At 51.5% G+C, this 20,334-nt stretch overlaps 1 protein-coding gene and 1 long non-coding RNA gene across 2 annotated transcripts in view; one reads left to right on the top strand and one right to left on the bottom strand.

Annotated features, from left to right (window-relative positions):
- The window catches only part of CCND2 (cyclin D2), a 29,400-nt gene extending 9,899 nt beyond the window's left edge, over positions 1-19,501 (bottom strand). Inside the window, exons 1-4 of the mRNA XM_045781158.2 lie at positions 19,016-19,501; positions 16,988-17,203; positions 14,194-14,353; positions 4,876-5,024 (exon numbers count right to left, since the gene is read on the bottom strand). Coding sequence (XP_045637114.1) covers positions 4,876-5,024; positions 14,194-14,353; positions 16,988-17,203; positions 19,016-19,210 — 720 coding nt within the window. The 5' untranslated portion in view covers positions 19,211-19,501. The remainder of the gene's footprint in view (positions 1-4,875; positions 5,025-14,193; positions 14,354-16,987; positions 17,204-19,015) is intronic.
- The window catches only part of LOC148107745 (uncharacterized), a 28,137-nt gene continuing 25,549 nt past the window's right edge, over positions 17,747-20,334 (top strand). The window contains exon 1 of the long non-coding RNA XR_015721591.1: positions 17,747-17,911. This is a non-coding gene — a long non-coding RNA (uncharacterized LOC148107745). The remainder of the gene's footprint in view (positions 17,912-20,334) is intronic.

Raw genomic sequence — 20,334 nt, 5'->3', positions numbered from 1 at the left:
CCGACTTCCTCTGCGTGCTGGCTCAGGCTCTGCGCCCTGCACCCTCCTCGGCCTCCATGAATGGGCTGACGGAACTCCTACCATTAGCCCTCAGTGTAACTGCATCACGCCATTGTCACCACACACGCACTGCACTCAACAGGGGGACAAAGGGCTGAATGAGCCCCAGACCCGCGGCCAACTCAGGCAGAGACAACTTAGGAAACTATCTCATTCTTCCTTTCTTCACAGGCTGTTTGGCTTATTTCCTTGCATACCAAATGAAGCCCGCAGAAGAAATAAGACAGGAGAGGGAAGCATGAGCCTCCAGTTCTATTCCGTCCCCCAGCCCGCCCCCAGCCTCCCCTCCGGCCACTCTTCACAAGGTTCTTGACCACAGGCCCCGTCAGGTCCACAAAGGACAGCCCCAGCCGTATAGAGGCCCTTGGGAGAAGGTGTGCCAGGAGGGGGTGGGTGCTTCTCACTAAGGAGGACAAAGACACAGTGCTGGGGACCAGGACCAAAGCATGGAGTCAAAATCCAGACTTCTCCCCCTGCACAGCGAATGGGTTTATAACAGCTCCCTGACAACCAAGATCCTAACATGCCAGGATGACCCCAAGGCAGGGGTATCCTGGAATCTTGTCTGGGCGATATTTAAGAACGGGACAGAGTTCTGATGTAACCCAGGTAGAAAAGGATGAACATAGGGACCGGGTGACTAGCGTCTGCTTCTGCTGAATTATCTCCCAATAGCTTCACAGCATCGTCACAGCCTGTGAGCCTGACTTCTGCATTTTTATTAGTCAGTTTGTAAAACCGTATCACGTGAAGGTGATGTGTTTTGCTCAGGCCCCTGGCATGTAATTAAGGATAAGAAATATAGGGCTTTCCAAAAGACCTGGGGAGACCAAAGACTTAGAAACACACTCTAAGCCCATCTGCCTGGCCTTTGTGTCCTCCGTTCCTTCCTTCCTGCTTCCCTCCCTCTTTAGCATCATTCCCAAGGCTCTGCCAGGGGCTCTGGATAAAGAGCGCAGTAAAAGTTGGGTCTTGTTCAAGAGGCTCTATAGACAAGTGACCAGTGAGATAAACGCTGGCACAAAGCACGAGCCGAGTGCCGAGGGGACGGAAGAGGAACCCCGACTCTGCCCGGCGAAGCACGGAAGGTTCACCGGGGAACCAGGACGCTCGATCCCTCCTCTCAAACTCACCCTTGGCAACGGAAGCCCCGGTAGAAGTTTCCCCAAAGCCAGAACCGCCTCGCTGGCTGGCGTCTGTTTTTAGCAACACTTATGACTGGAAGGAAAAAGTACTTAAAATATACCACCCTCTGAGACTTTTATTCCCTGTAAAACTGTCAGGCTTCTCACTCAGCTTTCTCTTTGGAATGAAGCGTTCCGGTTTATTTTGGCAACCAGAGGGAGCAACAAAGACCGACTTTCTCAGAGCCGCATGGGTCCCTCCTATCAAAGCTATCTGCCGCTGGCTAGGGAGCCAGAGAAACTTGTCTGCCTGTCCCAGAGGAAGCAAGGGGACCCTCTTTCCCCAGTCTGATCCCTGACAAGGCATGGACAGAGAACACCGTGAGCTTGAGGAGATCACGAATAACCAGGTGCATGGTGCAGGCACAGAACTACAGGGACTCCAGGTCCTGGTTCCCATTTGCCCTATTCCTCCGGAGCCAGTGTGGCAGAACGTGGTCCTGTGCACCTGACTTCTCCATGGGAGAAGGACTCAGGACCCTGTGAGCATTTCGGAGTGTGGGTCTGAGAGCACTGTGTGTGTGTGTTTTAATTGTGGCAAAATAAACTAAACATAACATCTATGTAACCATTTTTAAGTGTACAGTGGCATTAAGTATATTCACTTCGTCATGCAACCATCTCCACGATCCATCTCCAGAACGTTCTCATCATCCCAAAGTGAAACTCCATACCCATTAAAGAACTCCCCGTTCCTCCCACCCCCTGGCCCTGGTAACCCTCATTTTACTTTCTGTCTCCATGAACTTGACTATGCGAAGAATCTGGCTTCTTTCACTTAGCATGTTTTCAAGACTCATCCATGTTGTAGCGCGTGTCAGGAGTTCACTTCCTTTTTAAGGCGACCTAATATTCCACTGCACATACATACCGCGTTTTATTTCTCCATTCCAAGGACCTTTTCTATCGCCAAGTGCCCTCTGCCAGGAGGCGTGCATCTCACGTTAGGCCTAGTGAGCTCCTTCCTCTGGGCTGCTTTCCTCCTGCATTTGGACTTCATAACACCTCAGCAATCATTTGCTGATGATCTTTATTTGCTAGGATTCTGCATGCTTTACTTGTGATTTGCCCTACAGTCGCCGAGCTCCTTAAGTCAGGAACATCATCTCCTATTTTCCATACATGGCCCACCCGTCCCAATTCCTGCGTTGGTTCCATCCACGCCTTGCTCATTGTGCAAGTCTGCAACAAGTGAGCCTTTAAGAAATACTTCCAGAAATAAATGGAGAGCTAAGTGCTCGCAACACACCACTTCTTGACTCACGAAATGGTAAATGGGCTCAGGAAGCAAAAGTTGCCTCCCTCCAGAAACTAATGCTTTCTGAATTCCAGTCCTTTTCTTTTTGTTCACGCTGAGCCTCCATACTTCAGAGAACATGGCCTGATGGATGGGAGGAGACCTACAGCACTTGGAAGTCAGGCACAAGTGGCCAGCCTAGCCCAATGTTGCTCAAGCCTTTTTACTAAGAACATTCCTGGGGGGCAGTGAGCAAGCCTCTGGGGCCCAGGGGCAAGCTTAGAACTCACAGAGGTCTCAAACTGTTGTCTGAAAAAGTGCTGTGTGGAGTTTCCATCCTCCTCTGTTCATGCTTGGTTGTTAATATTAAAATGCTGAACCGGAAGCCCACTGGTAAGAATGAGGCACACATGCATCTCCAGTTCCACAGCTGGGACGTACGAGACCTCTATCCATTTACCCCAGTCTGCAGCTACCTTGGATGCACTGGCTACATGGTGTCTGAAAGGGGCAAGTGGTTTCTCCTGTGTAAGATGAGAAATCGGTTTGCAGTCCTAAAAAGCGGCCGAAGAGACTCGGTGGCACCTCAGGAGTGACCTCTGTCCATTTGAAACCAGTAAGGGGTGATAAACGGACATGTGGGAGAAGGCCAGAGACCCGTGGGGGCCACCAGCCAATCAGGGCAGGGCTATAAATATCTGAAAGAGGTTACAGTGCCTGGGGGTCAAACTGCTGTCGCAGGCTTTTTTGTCTCTGGGGGTCGAAGAAGAACCAACCCTAAGCTGGTTGCTGTTGGGGGTGCTTTTTGTAAGGCAGCCTTAATAGGAGATATTCGGAAAAGGAAGGAAGCTTATCATTTCTATAAATGTTAAGTTCTGTCCCAGATTTGCCTCTGGAGGTTTAGACAAGCCCTCTTCACATGAAGCACGCTGGAGGGGTCTTCTCGATTTATATTTTGGATACCATGTAGTACATGGTAGTACAGGCCTTTGTGAAAAGCCTATGTTTTGGACCTAGAATTTTCAAAGCATATCTAAGAACTCCTTCAGAATAGGACCCTGAGTTTGTTCCATGAGGCCCTTCAACACCTCCCTGCACTATTTGCTTGAGATGGTAATAAAGGCCAAGGCAAAATACAGATGGGGAGGTGAGAAAGCCAGCAAGCTGCAGCCGTGGGCTCTCCGAGTGGTCAACCTTCTGTTCAGCATCCCCGACGGGGCATCAGCCACAGGCCTGTAAGCCACGGTATCTCTTAACTCAATCTATTCCCACAGCGGGGCCTTCGGAATCTCCCTGGAACATCCAGAGGGGGGCACGGGGAAGTTCCCCTACATCTTGAGCTTCTCCATGGTGACACATGAGGGCCTCCCAGCTGCCAGACCTCTCAGCTGCCCTTAAAGCAGAGGCCTTTCTCAAACAAAAAGATTCAGGAGCTCCAGCAAGTGTGCAGTGTGAGTTCCTGGGGGAGGTGGGGGGGTTGTCAGAGCTTCCAGGTTCTGGTCCCAGCTCTGGTACTGCCCTCCCCCTCCCCCAGCAGGTTACCTCAGCCCTCTCTACACCTCCCATGGAAAGCCTCCACTGGAAGAGGCAGGAGCCGCCTCTCTGACCTCTCAGAGCCTCCCTGGCTCAGACCTTCTAAGGACTGCCATTTCCTACCAGCTGAATCAGAGCCTCACTTGACCCTGGTCTCTCAAGACCTTTCTTCTACAGAGCTTCAAAATCTGGCAAGCAGAATTACAGCCTCTGGGCAGTCCACGGGGCACAAGAATGGAAAAATCTATAGCTAATAATAGTTCCTTGAATTACTATGACTCTTTTTATTCTTTTAGAAGTACTTCTTAATCCATTACCACATTAAACAAAAGGGAAGTGAGAGGCGGGTGGGGTTGAGAGGTGTGTCAAGGCCAGACACCGTCCTCGAGGGGGGGCACCTCTTGGATCCCCACCGCCCCCAGTGCCACAGAGCCAGGCTCCAGCCCTCTCTCCACTGTGTCTCCGCCTGAGTGGGTGTAAGCAGAGCGCGACACTGTGGGGGAGAAGCAGCCTGAGGACATGTACATAAATGGAAATGAAGCAACATTTCAGACCCACGGGGAAGCCCACACCACAAAGGAAAATTAGTAAACAGCCTTCCTCCCACCTTGTATCTGCTTGCCAGGTTCTTTTCTCTATTTTACGGCACACAGGCTTTCAAAACCATCGGAGGAAGCCTCATCTATTGAATTTTGTACTACCTTGGATGCTGATCTTGGAAAACAGAAACCACCACCACCAAAAAAGAAAAAAACAAAAACAAAAAACACCTCCAACACAGCATCATCAAGCCAAGTGTCTTTTTCCCTGAGCTGAGAAAAGAGACATCTGGTTTTAACCAAGAAGACGCCGTCCACCTACCACATCCGTGTTGGTGATCTTGGCCAGCAGATCGACCAGGGCATCGCCAGTGAGCGAGCTCACATCCTCATCCTGCTGGAGCCCACAGATGGCAGCTCCCACACTTCCAGTTGCAATCATCGATGGCGGGTACATGGCGAACTTAAAATCTGCGAGAACGAGAGGCAGAAGGTCAAGATCTGGGGGCTCCCCAGCCTGAAGATATTCCAGAAATAGGATGGTGAAAGGTCAGCTGCACAGGTGATCCTTCACCCTACAGACACATCCCCTCCTGAGTCGTCCTTCACAAGACACCCTTTATTTATTTGCCATCACTGTGGTGGGTCCAGAACTAAAATGGGGAGACTGAGACAGAGAAGGTGGAGAGCCTATCTGAGGGCACACAGTAAATTCTCAGGCAGGGGACTCAGGTCCCACAATCGTGTCTGGGGTTAGCACGTGCAAGGGGCAGGAAGGTGAGTGAGATATATTCTCCTCTGAGGGTCATGGTGGGAGCAGAGCAGGGAGGTCTGAGATGAGTCCAGAAGGTAACATATGTGCCATACAAATGAGACAGAACAAGGGATCTAGATGGTGGAAGGCAGAAAAGTATAAGCAGGTAAAATTTTATGAAGAACAATAATCCTGATGTGATCTTGCCCTATTATTTTGTGGACCATCAAGGACTAATATGGCCAAAAACAAAGGATGATTTTATTTACAAAAAAAAAAAAAAAAAAAGGCAAGTGGGAGAAGCAGTAATGGAGGGGATGAAGGCCAAGTTTCACACAATCCCCAACTTCTAGCCCAATACCAAGGATCCTTAGAACACGAAGAGAAAGCAGGTACCCAGTATTAACCTAATCAGATGGATGACTTGGTTTAGATTTTATGGCTCTTGGGCCCAAAGGTCCCATTTTCCTGCTGGAAAAAAAGAGTGGTTTGCCACTCTTCCCTCATCCACTTTCATTTCTCCAAAAGCAAGCAGAGGGGATGTTCCCATGCTCCTACGCTCCTGTGAGGGCTCAGCTTGGGAGACTAAACACCTCAGTTTCCTCTGAGTGCTCCCACAAAGAGGCTGGGTAACCAAGATCACCTACTTTCCCAGTTATCAGGAGAAGAACACCACACCTGACTCCTGTATGCTTCTAATAGCGAATGACCCAGACGTACGGTCCCGTCCACGCTCTATGCCAGTTAATCCTTACATCCACCGTACAAGCTGCACGTGGTGGATGAGAAAGGGCAGGCTTCTGCGAGCTGAAAGCGCCCTTCCCCTTGCCTTGTGCTGATATGGTAAAGACGTTACGCCCTCACTCACTTTGGTCAGTCCTGGAGTGGAGCAAATCCTCCACAGTGAACCTCTGGTTCTAGCTTTACTCCAGAATTTACTGCCTATAGCTGTACAAGGGGGTGGACATGGGAGGGAGATACACGGGGGGACATGGGTCACACTTCCAATTCCAGCATCACCATGAGGTTGACCTATAAAAACAGTGTGACCTAATATTTCCCTTTCTTGCTGTCCAATGCCCTATTAAGCCACACATTCCATTAAAGCACTTTTATAGGTGACCCCATTGTCCAGCATCAAGTTGCTGGTGTTCTTAGCAACACTGCTGATTCACTGAACCATGCACACACCTCCCATCTTGGCCGAATCCCATGAATAGAGCAAGCCTGGCCTTCTGTCAGTCTGTCTTTCTCCTTGGCTTTCTCTCCTGAGCCCACTCACCATTTCGACCTCTTCAGGGATGTGTATTACAGCGTTCTGCCCCAAGCCTGCTGTCCACTAACTCCTCCCGAGCCTTCTCTCTCCTCATGGATGCTGCCAAAGGCAGCCTCCCTGCCTCCTGCTCTGCTGTAGGTCTCCTCCACATGGGCTCACAGGAGTGTTTCTCTGCCCAATAACCTCGTTAGCTCCCCCCTGTGACATTCACAATGCAGACGAGGCAGCCAGCCCATGGCCTTGGGCCCACAAAGGCCCTGGGTGGGAGCATCTGGCAGGGAGCGACAGGAGGATATCCCTGGCCCTCCCTTTCCTCTGCCCCAGGCCTCCGACCAGGAAGCACACCTCACACATGCCTATCTTTTGTTGTCCCATTGCACGCAAAACTGACTCCTAATTTTAGCAAACTAATTAACTTCTGGAAGCCAGGGGGTATATACGGGTGGTCCCAGGCTGCAGCAGGTGCTAAAGTTGCCAGAAGGACTGTACCTCCCCCTTCTTGTTTTGCTAGGAAAATGCTGAGGAGCATCCTCCTGGGGATACTGTCCCCTGCCTCCCAGAAGTGGGGAGCACCGTGTACAAGAACCTAGCTGCCTCTTGGCAGCTCACACTGGGTAGTGCTCCCCCTGCCAGGGAAGAGCTGCGGGAAGCCGGGCGGCCGCAGCACTGCCGCTCTGCCACACACTGCGGTAGCAAACCAGGGTCTTCCTCGAGATTCCGGAGCAACTGCTAGGCTCTCCTCCAGGTAAGTCCAAAGGAGGTGACATTAGCACTACAAGCCAGGTCCAGACTGTGGGACCTTGGGTGAGTCACTTCCTCCCCCAGCCCCTGACATTCCATTTGTCTAATAAAGGGTGGGGTTGGATCAGTGTTTTTCTGACTTCCAGTTGCAGCTCACTGTTGGGTCATGAAACCCATCTGTGGGTTGTTTTTGTTGCTGTTTAACTGAACAGAACAGGATAGATAGTATCAGGAAGTAATCACGTAGTAAGAATAAATACTGTCTTGAGAAACTTTTGTAGCAGTCTGATGTCCATTTATGTGTATCCTGAGTTGTGTTATAAAATGTATTTCTTTCTTCAAGGTTTAGGTCAAAAAGTCAAAGACCGTGGGCTGGCTAATCCCCCAGGTGCCTTCCGGCTCTATTTTGCTTTTCCTTAAGGATCTAGAATGAGAACCACTCCCAAGAAAAGAAGAAGCAAGCATCCATAGAACAGAGCATGGCTTCCACTGGCCTGCAAAGTCACAAGGCATCTCTCCCCACAGAGAGAAGTACCAGTTCCGCAAGACCTCGGGGGCTGCCCCGGAACCCTGCTCAGGGACACCCCCCTTTCTGTTGGTAGGGGAAACAACAGAAAAACACCAGAATAAAACATCTGAAGGGTCATGTCCTTGTACTAGCTCTAGTTACCTAACCTCTGTACTCACCCGTGGAAAGTTTCGCCCAACCCACTCAGCCACTCCTGGAAACCTTACTTTGGCTATGTAACTGGATTGAAAAGTGTTCAAATTTATCCACTTGGGCAGGGGGAGTGGGCAGAAAAATCAAATGTCATGACCAAGATTACAACCTTCCAGAAATATATGAATAAATGTTATGTAAACGTTCCCACTGTGGAGATGGAAGAAATACAAGTAATTTTGTAAAACTTTCTCCTAATATTATTTTTTTCAGCAAAAATAAAATACCAAGTAAAAATCCCTCAGAAATCTCTACATCTCTTGGTCAAAAATACCAACAAGCTCTATCTTGGTGCAAAAAGCATATTCAGGAGCGAGGGCCTATCTCTACCCTCCATTGCCCACCTGGAATGATAAGAGGTGACTTCCTGAAACCCCTCCTTCTTCTGCAGCAGAGCGAGAGGCAATTAACTGACCAGTGATCCATTCCAACAGAGTCATCACCAAGTGTTCCTCCCTGTTCCAGGCAGCATGGATTCATCCCCACCCCCCACCCCAGATGTAAAAACGTAGTAAGAGAACACACCACAGTGCATTCTAATTGGCTAGGTGCATACCATATGGGGAGCCGATAAAGAAACTTTTCAAAAGAAAGGGGGTGCTCAGGGGAACAGGAGCATGAAGATACTTGGGAGGACTCTCTGAGGACATGGGAAGAATGGCCAAGCACCTCCAAGAACTGGAAGGTAGAGTATGGGGAGGCAGATGTCCTACCACCAACCAGCTGTGTGAAGACGGGCAAGTTACCTGACCTCTCTGAGCCACCATCTTCTTACAAGCACATCAGAATAAGTGTACCCGACTCCAAGGGTTGTTCTGAGGAAAGGACTAAAATAATCCATGTAAAAACACAGTGCCTGGCTCCTGGTAAGCAAGCAGGGTCCTAGCACTATTCTGACCATGGGAACCTTCTATGGGACTGTGAAGGGTAATCCTGACAGCTGGGAGATGCTGTTCAGCATCGGCAGGCGTGAGGAGGAAGGTGCCCCGCATCCCTGGGCTACAGGCGGATGCTGACAGCAGGCCAAGCATGCCGAGACTGCCAGGAAGAATGAGGGCTCTGTGCTGCCTGGAGAATCTTTCACTATCACTTGTGTTCTGTGTCCCAGAAATGACCTCATCAAGTCCCCGAAGCCTCATGCTGGTTTGCCAGGAGTGGGAGAAACTGAGGGCCCCCATACCATGAATGGAAGACAGAAGTCGGCCACTCCCTTCCTAATGTCCCCATATTCCCTCAGGTGTGGTTCGCCCAGAGCCAAGGAACAATGCCCACATACTAGAAGCTTGTGACACGACCTCCTCCCTCCTGGGGAGGTGGTAGAGGCAAGGGGCACACCTTAGGGGAATCCCAGCTCTATTGGTTGCTTACTCATCCAAGTAGTCGTGGTGAGGTATTAATAAAAACCAATGTAAAACACATCGGTTTCAAAACACTTCCTTTTACAAGTGAAGTCAATGAATTCTTTTTCTTTTTCTTGGGAGGAGGAGAGAGTGTGTGAGTGTAAGTAGGGAGAGGGGCAAGACGGGGCAGAGAAAGAGGGAGAGAGAATCTTAAGCAGGCTCCACACCCAGCATGGAGCCCAACCTGAGGTCATAACCCGAGCCAAAATCAAGAGTCAGACACTTCACCGACTGAGCCACCCAGACGCTCTGAATCAATGAATTCTTGCCTTATTTAATGCCGAATCCTGGGCCTGGGGTTAAGGTCGAGACCTTTGGACTGTGGACCCAGTGCTTTTTATAACTTACCAAAATGTGAAGAGCTCCTCAAGGCCACCTCCCACCTCCCATGAAGGAATACAGGGTGATTTTCCTAACAGAAGTGCAAGAAAAGCCCCCAAAAGCAAGCCCCGGCTCAGGGGTCAGAGAGATAGGTGGTAGCCAAGCTGTGTGACTTGCACAGCCCACCTAACTTCCCAAGACCGCCACAGGCACTCCTAGGGCCCCACTGGGCTCCTTAATCTGGGCAAGGGCAGCGAGGGCCCCATATTCATCAACTTGGTATCTGCACGCCTTGGTAAGATTTCACTGAAGGAAGAGCTCTGAGCTAAGCTGGTTTGACACCACAGATTAGATGGCCCTGCACATAAATTTAGCGCGGATTGTTTTGGCTATATGGTGACGGAGACCTTGAAGTCCAAGACTGACCGCTTTGCTTTGGATCACCACTAGGGGGCAAGAGAGACTTGCTCTAAGGCTGAAGAGAAACAGGGAAGCCACAGTCTCCCATTTCCCCTCATCTCTCCCCTTCCTCCAACCTGCAGCAAGGTGAAAGTTAAAAAGGCCAGGATCCCAGTTGCTCATTGGCCAACCAATGATGTGGGCAGCACACACGTCATCTACCACCCCCAGAAGAGGATCCGCACATGGGGCAGGACTGCCACGCCTAGCTGATGCCAATGTAATGCCAAAGGGCTCGGTGGGAGGAGGAGGGGAGGGAAGCAAGCAGCCTGCTCCTTGGCCATATGGGAAGTGAGAGAACCCTGTCCCACTGCCTGTCCCCACAGGGTGCACTTGCCGGCTTGCCGGAGAACGGCCACTTCCCCTTCCCCTCGGCTCCCCGCCCTGTCAGGGGCAGAGCCAGTACAGGGGCGTAGAGATGGGAAGGTGGGTTAAATTCTTCCCACCTGGCAACCACCAGGGCACACCTTCCTTTTTGAATAAGGGGTCGAGTCACCTACCCTCTCTGGGGCCCGGCTATGATTATACCTCATGATGGAAGGTCATGAAGCATCTTCAGGGAAAGCCAGGAAGACAAGGAACACAAGAGTTATCATCATTTCTGGGGCTCGGGCCTTGGGGTCGGGGCCCTAGGCAAAAAGAGGGACATGCAGGGTGCCACCGGTCGGGAGGTTAAGCACCTCCACCCCACCCCCACACCAAGTTCAAAACTCAATGTCACTGGCTTTTCTAGAGTAACTGGAATCATCTGTTGAGCATGATATCATGCATCAAGAATCTTCCAGTGCCAGAGTGCGATCCTGAGTCATCTTCCGTGGTCCTCTTCTTTCCTCATCTGCACACTCTACCATCAGAGCTACAACCAGGGGCACACTAAGGCTCAGTTCTGCTTTCCCAGGATCCAAAGCTCCAGGAAAGGGGACGCCAGGGGCTGGCAGTTACGAAGGTCTGCTTCTCACCCCAGTGCCTCCACAGACCACAACTGGCCCTGACAGGGACACCGGGCAGTTTGAGGCGGTCTCTCCCACCAGAAGCCATTTTGAGCTGAGGAGGGAGGCGGAAGGAGGGCACCTCTCCGCCTGGCCATCTTACCCTCTAGCTGGTAAGGAAAACTGCGGCTTAACTCCCCTTCTCACGGCCCCTCTCTGCTCTCCTGCCCTCTCTCTCTTCCCCTTTCACACACACACATGCACTCCCCACACAGACTAGGGAAATACTGCCAGCTCTTTCACAACCAACTTTTCCCATAAACTAGCCATACAGCTTCAAGGTTTGGCTACCACCTCCTTGGGACCCACTACAGGCCTGAAAGACCCCGGCTACAGGTGCTCTTCAGCTTCAGGGCAGAACATTCAGGGCTGGGGAACCGGGATGGAGCTGTGAGGTGCACAGAGCAGCCGGGACGGTCTCAGTGTCACCACCTACCTTTGGTTCTCCCTTACCTTGGGCCCCCTGCTTGCCAGACGGTCCTAGGCACTCAACAATCTGCCACACCCTGGCCCCAAAGTGCAGCATCTCCTCTAACTGGAAGATGTTTCCTCCAAGAAAAGCAGCCCTTGGCTTTCATACTGTCGGGCCAACTGCTATAAAACTCCACACAGTGAAAACGCTATGCAACCCAGTCATTCATACAGACTTAAGCACAGATCGAGAAAGAAAAGCCTTGTGAGACACCCATCCTTCCCAGCCTCAGGAAACTTCTGAGAACCCCCCTCTGCTCTGACCAGTCTACACCTAAGGCTTAGTATTGGGCTTGTGGTTTTCATTCGGTTGGAGTTATTCCTTCTATCTTTCCTCACTTCCTGTCCAAGGCTGGCTCAAGTCTCCCAAAAGGCAGTCTTTGTGACTTCCCATGCCACCCCTCAGACCTCTGTCCTCAGGGCCCGAGTCCCAGGCTCCTTACTTTGGCCCCAAAGTTGGCAGCCACCCCAAGGATCTAGGCAACAAGTCCAGAAGTGGGGGATGGGATCCCCAATTTTAGAGAGTGGGCCTTTACAGAATATGGGGATCTATCCATGCCTGGGTAATTCCACCCACCAACTCTACCCCAGTCAGAGATGAGAATGGAGGGAATGGGTGGAGAGACCCCAAAAGATCTGTCAGTCAAGAGACAAGGTCAGAGCAGAACTCTGGCTAACAGCTGGGCAATGGGGGAGCTCAGGGTCAGGGGGTCAGCTGTCCTAGGGCCAGAGAAAAAAGGACTGGTTGACCCCTCCCCCACAGTGAATCATGACAATGGAAAGGAAGGGACAGCCGGGCCTGGGAGACAAAATGACAAGTCAATGAGGGGCTGACCTCTAGGGCCCCAGGCCAGACAGCAGGAGAAGAGAGGAAGCAAAAGAATGGCTACTGTCTAAAAGGCAACAAGGTATCCATGGGGGGCTCCGAAGAATGGCCCCCTCGGGGCTGCGGGAAGGAAGGGCAGTTTACTCTCCCACAAAGGGGCACAGGGCACATACACACACCATGGGACGGGTCTGGATCTGGAAGGGCAGGACTACAGAAAACCAGCAGGACAAAACCTGTGCCCGAGAACTAAATGTGGGTGTCTGGGAATCTTACATTTAAGCCAGTGAAGGCAGAGCAAGGGGTCCTGCTGGATTTGGATGAATCTGCAAGTGGGAGACGGTGGCATTTTCAATTAGTACCACAACACACTGCCTACCCATTCCTTGGTTCACAAAGTAACTCCATGCACAGCCTCTCTTTCTGATTTTGGTTTTCCTAACCACCCTGAAAGGCTGTTAAGATCATGTATCCACAGGCGTGTTTTGCAGATGGAAGCTGAGGTTCAGAGAGGTTAAGCAGCCTATCCAAGGTCATCCAGTGAGAAGTAGCAAAGCCTGACCTTTTGACTGAGAACAGAGCACATACACTCTTGCATACTGTGTGACCCATCTGTACTTACACATGAATACCATGTAACAAGGTATTTAAAGAAGTTAACCCCCCGAGTCCCAACTATAAAATTCAACAACTCTTGGCAAACTGGGGCTGAGCCCTCTGCACCCCAGCCCTCCCCACTCCCCCACCAACCTCGCACCCCCAAACCAAAGATCTGCCCAGATGGCCAGTTCTTTACCTACGATGTCTCTCTCCTGGATGATTAAGGTTCCAGGGTCTCTCCCATGGCCACTACCAAGAAAAAAAATGGTAGAAACTGGCCAAGGTTCAGTTTAATGAGACAGTGTCAAAAGCACTGCCTTTAGTTTATTAGGGAAACGCAAAGCAAATGGGCCAATAAGAACTATGTATCAATTGTGGGATCAACAGCATGGGTGGAAAGCTTTTAACATGAAAAAAAAACAGTGTGATTGCTATGTTAAAGCTTGCAACCAAATTCAAAACACCCTCACTTGAAGCGAAGGCACCAGAATTTAGGGCTTAGAACGTGAGTCCTTGCTGAGAGCCAGCCAGGTTTACTCCCCCATCCAGCAGAGGGAACAGCTACTCCTATGTGCCCTACAGTAAAAAGAACTCCTTTGGCCTCCCTTACTGCTTATCAGGGCAAGCCACCTATTTATCTTGACAGTGTTCCTTTAACCTATATTTGCCCCCACCCCCCAAATTTCCTCTTGGGCTTATCTCCAAGCCATCCTTTTCCTCAAAAGATTAAAGATTTAAACACAACCAGAGAGCAGTATATATAATCTTCAAAGAGCACTTTAGACATCATAAAGAACTATTTTAACAGGCACTATTTTTTTTCCCTTACCACACCTGTCCTCATAAACCATTTATGAGTTTAGCAGAGAAAAAAGAACGTACCAGCTCAGATAAAGTCAGGAAAACACAGGCAGGGCATGAAACCTGGTACTCTAGGTTACCTGGGTCCACTCATCTCCTAAAACCCTCAGGCCCATGCCCGCTAGTACGCCCATCTGCCTCCCCTTGACCACCCCCCCAAAGGGCTCTTCAGCCTGTGTCCGCCCCTCCCAAGGCCCCCTCCAGCTCCAGCCTGCTCCTACCAGTGGCACACAGAGCAATGAAGGTCTGCGCGTGCTTGCGGATCAGAGACAGCTTCTCGCTCGGCTGGGGCAGCTTACGAAGGATGTGCTCGATGAAGTCGTGAGGAGTGACGGCCGCCAGGTTCCACTTCAATTTCCCCAGCACCACCAGCTCCCACTCCTGGGGAGGAAGGGAGGGAGGAAGAGTATAAAACCTAAAGACTGAGCTGGTGTCCAGGACAGGGGGGTTGGGATGCAGACCCGTTTTAAGGATGCTCATGAGGACGCTGCTGGATGGGAAAACGGGCCCACTTGTCCAAGTGCCCCCCCAAAGCTTGGAAGTTGTTGACGTCTCTTCTTAGGCTTCCAATGGCAGGTGCGACCGACAATAGTGAGAGCCCATGTAGCTGTTGCCAAGAATCTACTTTCTCCTATTTCTTTTCCTGTTGGTCTCCCCCATCCCCCACCAACCCTGACTTGCAGGCAGTGCTGTTGCCTGCCCACCCAGAAAGCTGCACCTACAAAAAGATACCGCCAAGGTCACCGTGGCCCTTAGGTAGTAATTTATTGTCTATGTCTCTATCACTGGATTAATAGTCTTTTTAATCCCCATGGAAAAATGATGCACACAGATAAAGCTCAAAATAAGGTTCCGGGGCCCAGCTCCTTGGCAACCAATTAGCTGACTTGTAGTTGGTGCCAAAAAGTGCCATTTTTCTCTGCTTTAAAACTTTCCCCTCCACACAAAATGCAGAAGTCTTGGGGAAAGGACACTCAGCCACAGAGTGCCCTTTCACCTAAATGTTTCACAGGCCTTTGTCATCGTGACTGAAGGACCCACTGGATGGTGAGTAGCAACCCCATGGTGCAGGGGGAGGTGATTGGGGCAAAGTGAAGTGCTTGTGCATGGTCAACGGAATCCCTCCGTTCAATGCCAAGGAGGGACAATGCAACCCCGTCTCTCATGGGCTTCTCACCACCAGCCCACCTCATGAGAAACAACTTCTCTCCCTTACCGGAATACCTTTGGGGACTTGTGCTCAAAATAAAACAAGCCAGAAAGGAAACCTTAAAAGTATGTGCAATCAGAGGGAAATCAGGCCTAACAACGGTCTTCAGGAGGAGGAGAGGCAGAGGCCAGGGTGCCTGTGCACCCTGCTCCCCCATTCACTCTAAGAACCCCCAGGCTCTTTTCCATTTGCTAAGCCAGCAACCAGAGCCCCAACCCCTCTCCTGTAGCACCAAGTGGCTATGTGATCTGGGGTGACTCCCTTCCCCTAGCTGGGCCTCAGCTTTCTCTGATGTAAAACAGGACTCATCCAGATCCCAGCTTCTGGGATCAAGAGATACGGAGTGGAAAAGAGGCAGGGTTTTTACAGAGCAATATTCATTAGCTTGGCAGGTCCTGGATAAAATTGGGGTGTCCTGAAGAGCACCATGGTCCACCATCATCACGCTGAAACAAATGAACCACACAGAAGATTCATTTTCTTGGTCTCCCATGAGAAAAACAAACTGGTAACGAATTCTAACAATTTTTCCTTTACATGCTTTAAAGTCTGCCTTGGCTTTTTACAGAGGGTTGGGATGAGAAAAAAAAAAAAAAGACAAAATTACTAAATAACCAGTGTCTTCTAAGATGGCTTGAAATTCCAGCCCTTTCTTCTCACAGGGGAATGTGAGTATAAACCTCTCGTCTTGTACTATTATTAAAGGAAGCAGATCTCCCAGAAGAAAGCACCTTTCTGGGCCTCCCGGACCAAACCAGAAGCAGCTGAAATCTGGCAGCGGTTCAAAGGTGAAGTCATTCATGCCCCTCTCGACATTCCCCGCAATTCCTCCCCCATCCTTGCACATGTCTGCCACTAGATGGCAGCACAGCCCCAGAAAGGAAGGCCTCTCACAAAGAGCTCAGTTCAAACAGCCAGTCCTAGCCCTGTGGACTTTGTGCAGGCCTTGCCAGTAAGGAGGGGGAAGGGCGGGGGGGGGGGGGGCTTTTCCAAACAGCGCAGAGAAAGGTGTATAGACCACGGAAGGTGGGCCTGGCAACCACTCTACCATTCCACACTGCTGCAACATGGACGCCTTAAGTGTGAGGCTGCAGGGAAAAAGAGTTAGGTTGGGTAGGAAAAAGGTTTGCTAGCAGAATAACAGAGTCAAGACAGGACCCCTGTCATCAGATAGAGGTCACAGCCCCACTGGAGCTAGGAACCCAGGCCTCAGATTCCTCCAATAAAAGGCCAAATTTTAGCTTGGCTCAAAAGTCAATGAGCTGATATTTAGTGAACAGCTACTATGTACAGGTATCTTGAGAGTTTATAGATAGTACCTTTGAACTCTAGATTCTTAGGAGACACGTCACAACACACTCCTCTATCATGTGAAGACATTCCTACCATGTGAGAAGTCCAACTATTTTCTCAGAATTCAGTGGTTGAAAATTTGGAATTTAATTAAAATGTTATCACTGTGTTCCAGGTCTCCCCTACACACACACCCCCCCACACACACACACACACGCATGCACGCTCACGCACACACAACTGTAAATGAATTTCACCGCCACAAATGTCTTGGAGGATCTTATGCATGAATGTAGCCTCAGTGCTTAGCACAGTGCCTGGCACACAGTAGGAACACAAAAAATTTTCATATTAAAAGCGCTGTCTCCCAGAAGTGTGGAAATTCCAGCGGTGTGGTAATTTGGGATCCAAAGGATTTGTTTGGGGAGCACTGGGTGGAAGCTTATCAGGCCTGGAGACAGCAAAGAGGGAAGGACAAACAGAAAGGGGGGAAGAAAGGAGAGGATTATTACCAGCAGCTCCTGAGGCTTGATGGAGTTGTCAGTATAAATGCACAACTTCTCTGCGGTCAGAGGGATGGTCTCTTTGAGCTTGGAGGCCAGGAACATGCAGACAGCACCCAGGAGCTGCAGATGGGTCTTAGGAGTTGGGACCCCAGCCAAGAAGCGGTCCAGGTAATTCATGGCCAAAGGGAAGACCTCCTCCTCGCACTTCTGTTCCTCGCAGACCTACAATGGGAGCGGGAAAGGGTTGGGGTGGGGGGGAATAGTATCAGGAAAAGACAAAAAAAAAAAAAATGAAAAGGCATAACCTATGGAAACAAGCAAAAATATTTAATTTTTTAGTGGGGAGGGGGAGGGGAGTAGAATATGTGATAAGAATAAAGATGAGGAAAACGGGGTAAATCTAAATAGTCCATCCGTGCTGGGTAATCCCCAGGAACGTAAAAAAAGAGGTAAATTGAAGATCCGAACCCGGGAGGCAAACAAATACGCAGTAGCCGCCCGGCTCGGCGACGCTCCCTTTGGCTACTGACTTCTTTGCTCACTCTAACTCACTCACACTCTCTTTTTTGGATTTCGTCATCTTTTCAAAAAATCAATAAAAATATTCTGGAAGCTCCGGGGGTCTTCTTCTTGGTCTCATTCGGACCCTCGAACCCTGCTCTATCATTCCCGACAATTGGAAAAAATGTCCGGGGGGGTCCCTGCGGCCCAGGCGCCGCTATTGGGGGGGTGGGTGGGGAGAGGTGGGGAAGAGAGGGGGAGGGAGGAGAGGAGGAAGAGCCGCAGCCTCGGCGGCTGGACTCGGAGCATGGGGAGACGGTTTCAAAAAATAATTAAAAATCGAGGAAATATCCTAGAAAAGCCCTTTTGGCGTGAAAACCCCAAAGAGGATCCAGACTTCCCGAAACGGAGGTTTCGAGTGCCGGAAAGGTCTGTATCTCGACCCCTGGGGCTTTGGATCCCGAGGGGAAACTTGGAGGGGTGACCGCCGCGGCGGGAGTGTCCGGCTGCGGCCCACAAGGGCAGAAACTGGGGATCGTGGAGACGAGCTGGGGGAAAGCCGAGGAACGGGGAGCCGCCGGAGAGAGGCACGGGGGACTCTGACCTCTCCTTTAGGGGTGCCCCGACATCCCCCCCTACACACACCTCCTCCCCCCTTCCTACCCCACCCAAATCTCCGCACCGAGGAAACTGGAAAGCCAAACTGTAAGTAACCTTCGTGAAGTGGGGGTTGGGGGAGAGGGCACTATTACAAGTGGGGTGGCCGGGATAATGGGGTGCGAGGGGGGAGCGGGCGACGTTTTCCAGCCTTTCCAACCGGAGTTTGCAAAGCAACATGGCGAAACCACGGCAGGTCCAGAGCTGTGCATACGTGGGCACACGGCTTGCTCGGCAAAGATTTGGAGCAAGGGTAAAGAAGTGGTTCTTTTGGGTTCCCCTAAAACACAGGTTTCTTCATTGCGACTTCCGGGGCTCCTGAATTCTCCGTTTCTCTCCTCCTCCCTCCTCCCCCTCCCTCTCCCCCCCCCCTTAAGTGCCAACGCGGAGTCGCGACCACATGCGGGGACCTAAGGCTAGGACGAATTTGCTCTGGCCTTTGGGGGGCTGCTTTTTTTTTTTTTTTTTTTTTTTTACTTTGGGGCCCCGATTTCACACTCCTACCCCCTTCTTCACTGCACCGAAAGCAGCCGCAGCTTCGCAAAAGACAGGTCGGGATGGGGGTGGGAAGAAGAGGCAGCCACATGCAGGCACACGCGCGCGGGATGCTCCCCCACCCCCGCCCCAGGACAGCCTCATTTCTCCCAGATTTTCCTCCTCCCTCTCCTTTCACCCTCCCCTCCCCCACTTAGTCTGGCATCCTGCAGGAACAGAAATGAAGCCACGCGTCTCGCCAAAGGGCGCGGGGTAACCTCGCGCACGGGATCGGGGAGGCGAGCGCGGAGCCTGCCCTCTCCCAGTTTTAGGGTCCCTGCGCTGGGGGGGGGGTGACCGAGTATCCGGATGGGGACAGACGGAGTCTGTCTGCAGACCTACCTCCAGCATCCAGGTGGCCACCATCCTACGCATGTAGGGCTGGATGTCCTTCTGCACGCATTTGAAGTAGGAGCACTGGGGAAGGTAGCGCTCCTCGATGGTGAGCAAGTTCTGCAAAACGCGGTCATCGTAGAGCAGGTTGGCGTCTGGCACGGCCCTGCGGACCGGGTCCACCTCGCAGCACAGCAACTCCATGGCCAGCCGGGTGCCCGCTCGCTCCCCTGCTTTCTCCGGACTGGAAAAGTTGGGGGTTTTTTGGAGGGGGGAGGGGAGAGGGTTCCCCTCACCTCCTTCCTTTGGATAAATAGGGGGTTTTCGAGAGAAAAGTTATGGGACAGAGAGAGAGGCTGGGGGAGAGGAGAGGAAAGGGTTGGGCGGTGGGAGAGGAGAGCCTCGGGGGCTGCTAACTCTGCCTGCCCTCCCCTTCAAACTTGTCTCGCTCTCCCCTGCTCGCTCTTCTCTGCTCTGCGAGGCAGTGACGCAAACTGGCTGGGCAGTTAGTTCTCCTCCCTCTCGCCTCGCTCCCCTCTCCGGTTCCTCCTCCCCTTCCCTCCCCTCCCGTCCCTCCCCTCCTCCTTTCAATCTCTCCCTCCCTCCCTCCTTTCCCCTCTTGTTATTAAGGAGAACAGCAGCTGGCCCGACCTAACTTCAAACGCGGTCCCCCGCCCCCCCACCCCTCTCCTTAGCTCTCCGAGGCCCTCTCCCTCCATCCAGCCCTGCATGCCAGGGGCCCCGGCTAGGGGAACCCACAAAAAAAACGCACCGATTCCTATTTATTCCCTCTAATTTCGCACATTCTGTGGGTGTAGCATGCCAAAATACGACCCTCCAACTTTGGCTTTCTCAGAATTGATCTTTCCACTCCTGCCCATGTATGTAAGATCCGAGAATGACGGGCAGATCGCTTGGAGATGGGGTCGGCTCATGCAATTTAGAAACAGATCCCTTAAGCGAAGACTAAGGAGGGCGATTTTAGAAAATAGCAACCTTGGATATCCAGAGATAAAGGCTCTGTCCCGGACTTTTGAGTTCCTGATCACTTCGAGGCTGTTTGAAAAGCCCGATTAAAGGGGCCAGAACAACGTCCCCCCCCCCCACCCCCCACCCCCGCATGTGTGTGTGGAAAGGAAGAAGAGGAAGGGGTGGGTGTTAGGAGGGAGGGGGCGGCTTCTCCGACGTGATAGAATGTGACCCTAGAACAGAAACCCTCCCCTTATTGGGGGCGCTACGGGCGCCACGGGGAGCAGCAGAGAGGCGCCCAGGGCTGCCGCAGGCCGGGGGGCAGGGCTACCATAGGTTCCTCCGCGGCCCGCGGCCAC

The sequence above is a fragment of the Ursus americanus genome, chromosome 25 (genome assembly GCF_024610735.1).
Source record: "Ursus americanus isolate L20-20 chromosome 25, mUrsAme1.1.p, whole genome shotgun sequence".
NCBI classification, from domain to species: domain Eukaryota; kingdom Metazoa; phylum Chordata; class Mammalia; order Carnivora; family Ursidae; genus Ursus; species Ursus americanus.
Note: the sequence above shows the minus strand (reverse complement) of the source record. Positions and strands in the feature narration are given on the sequence as shown.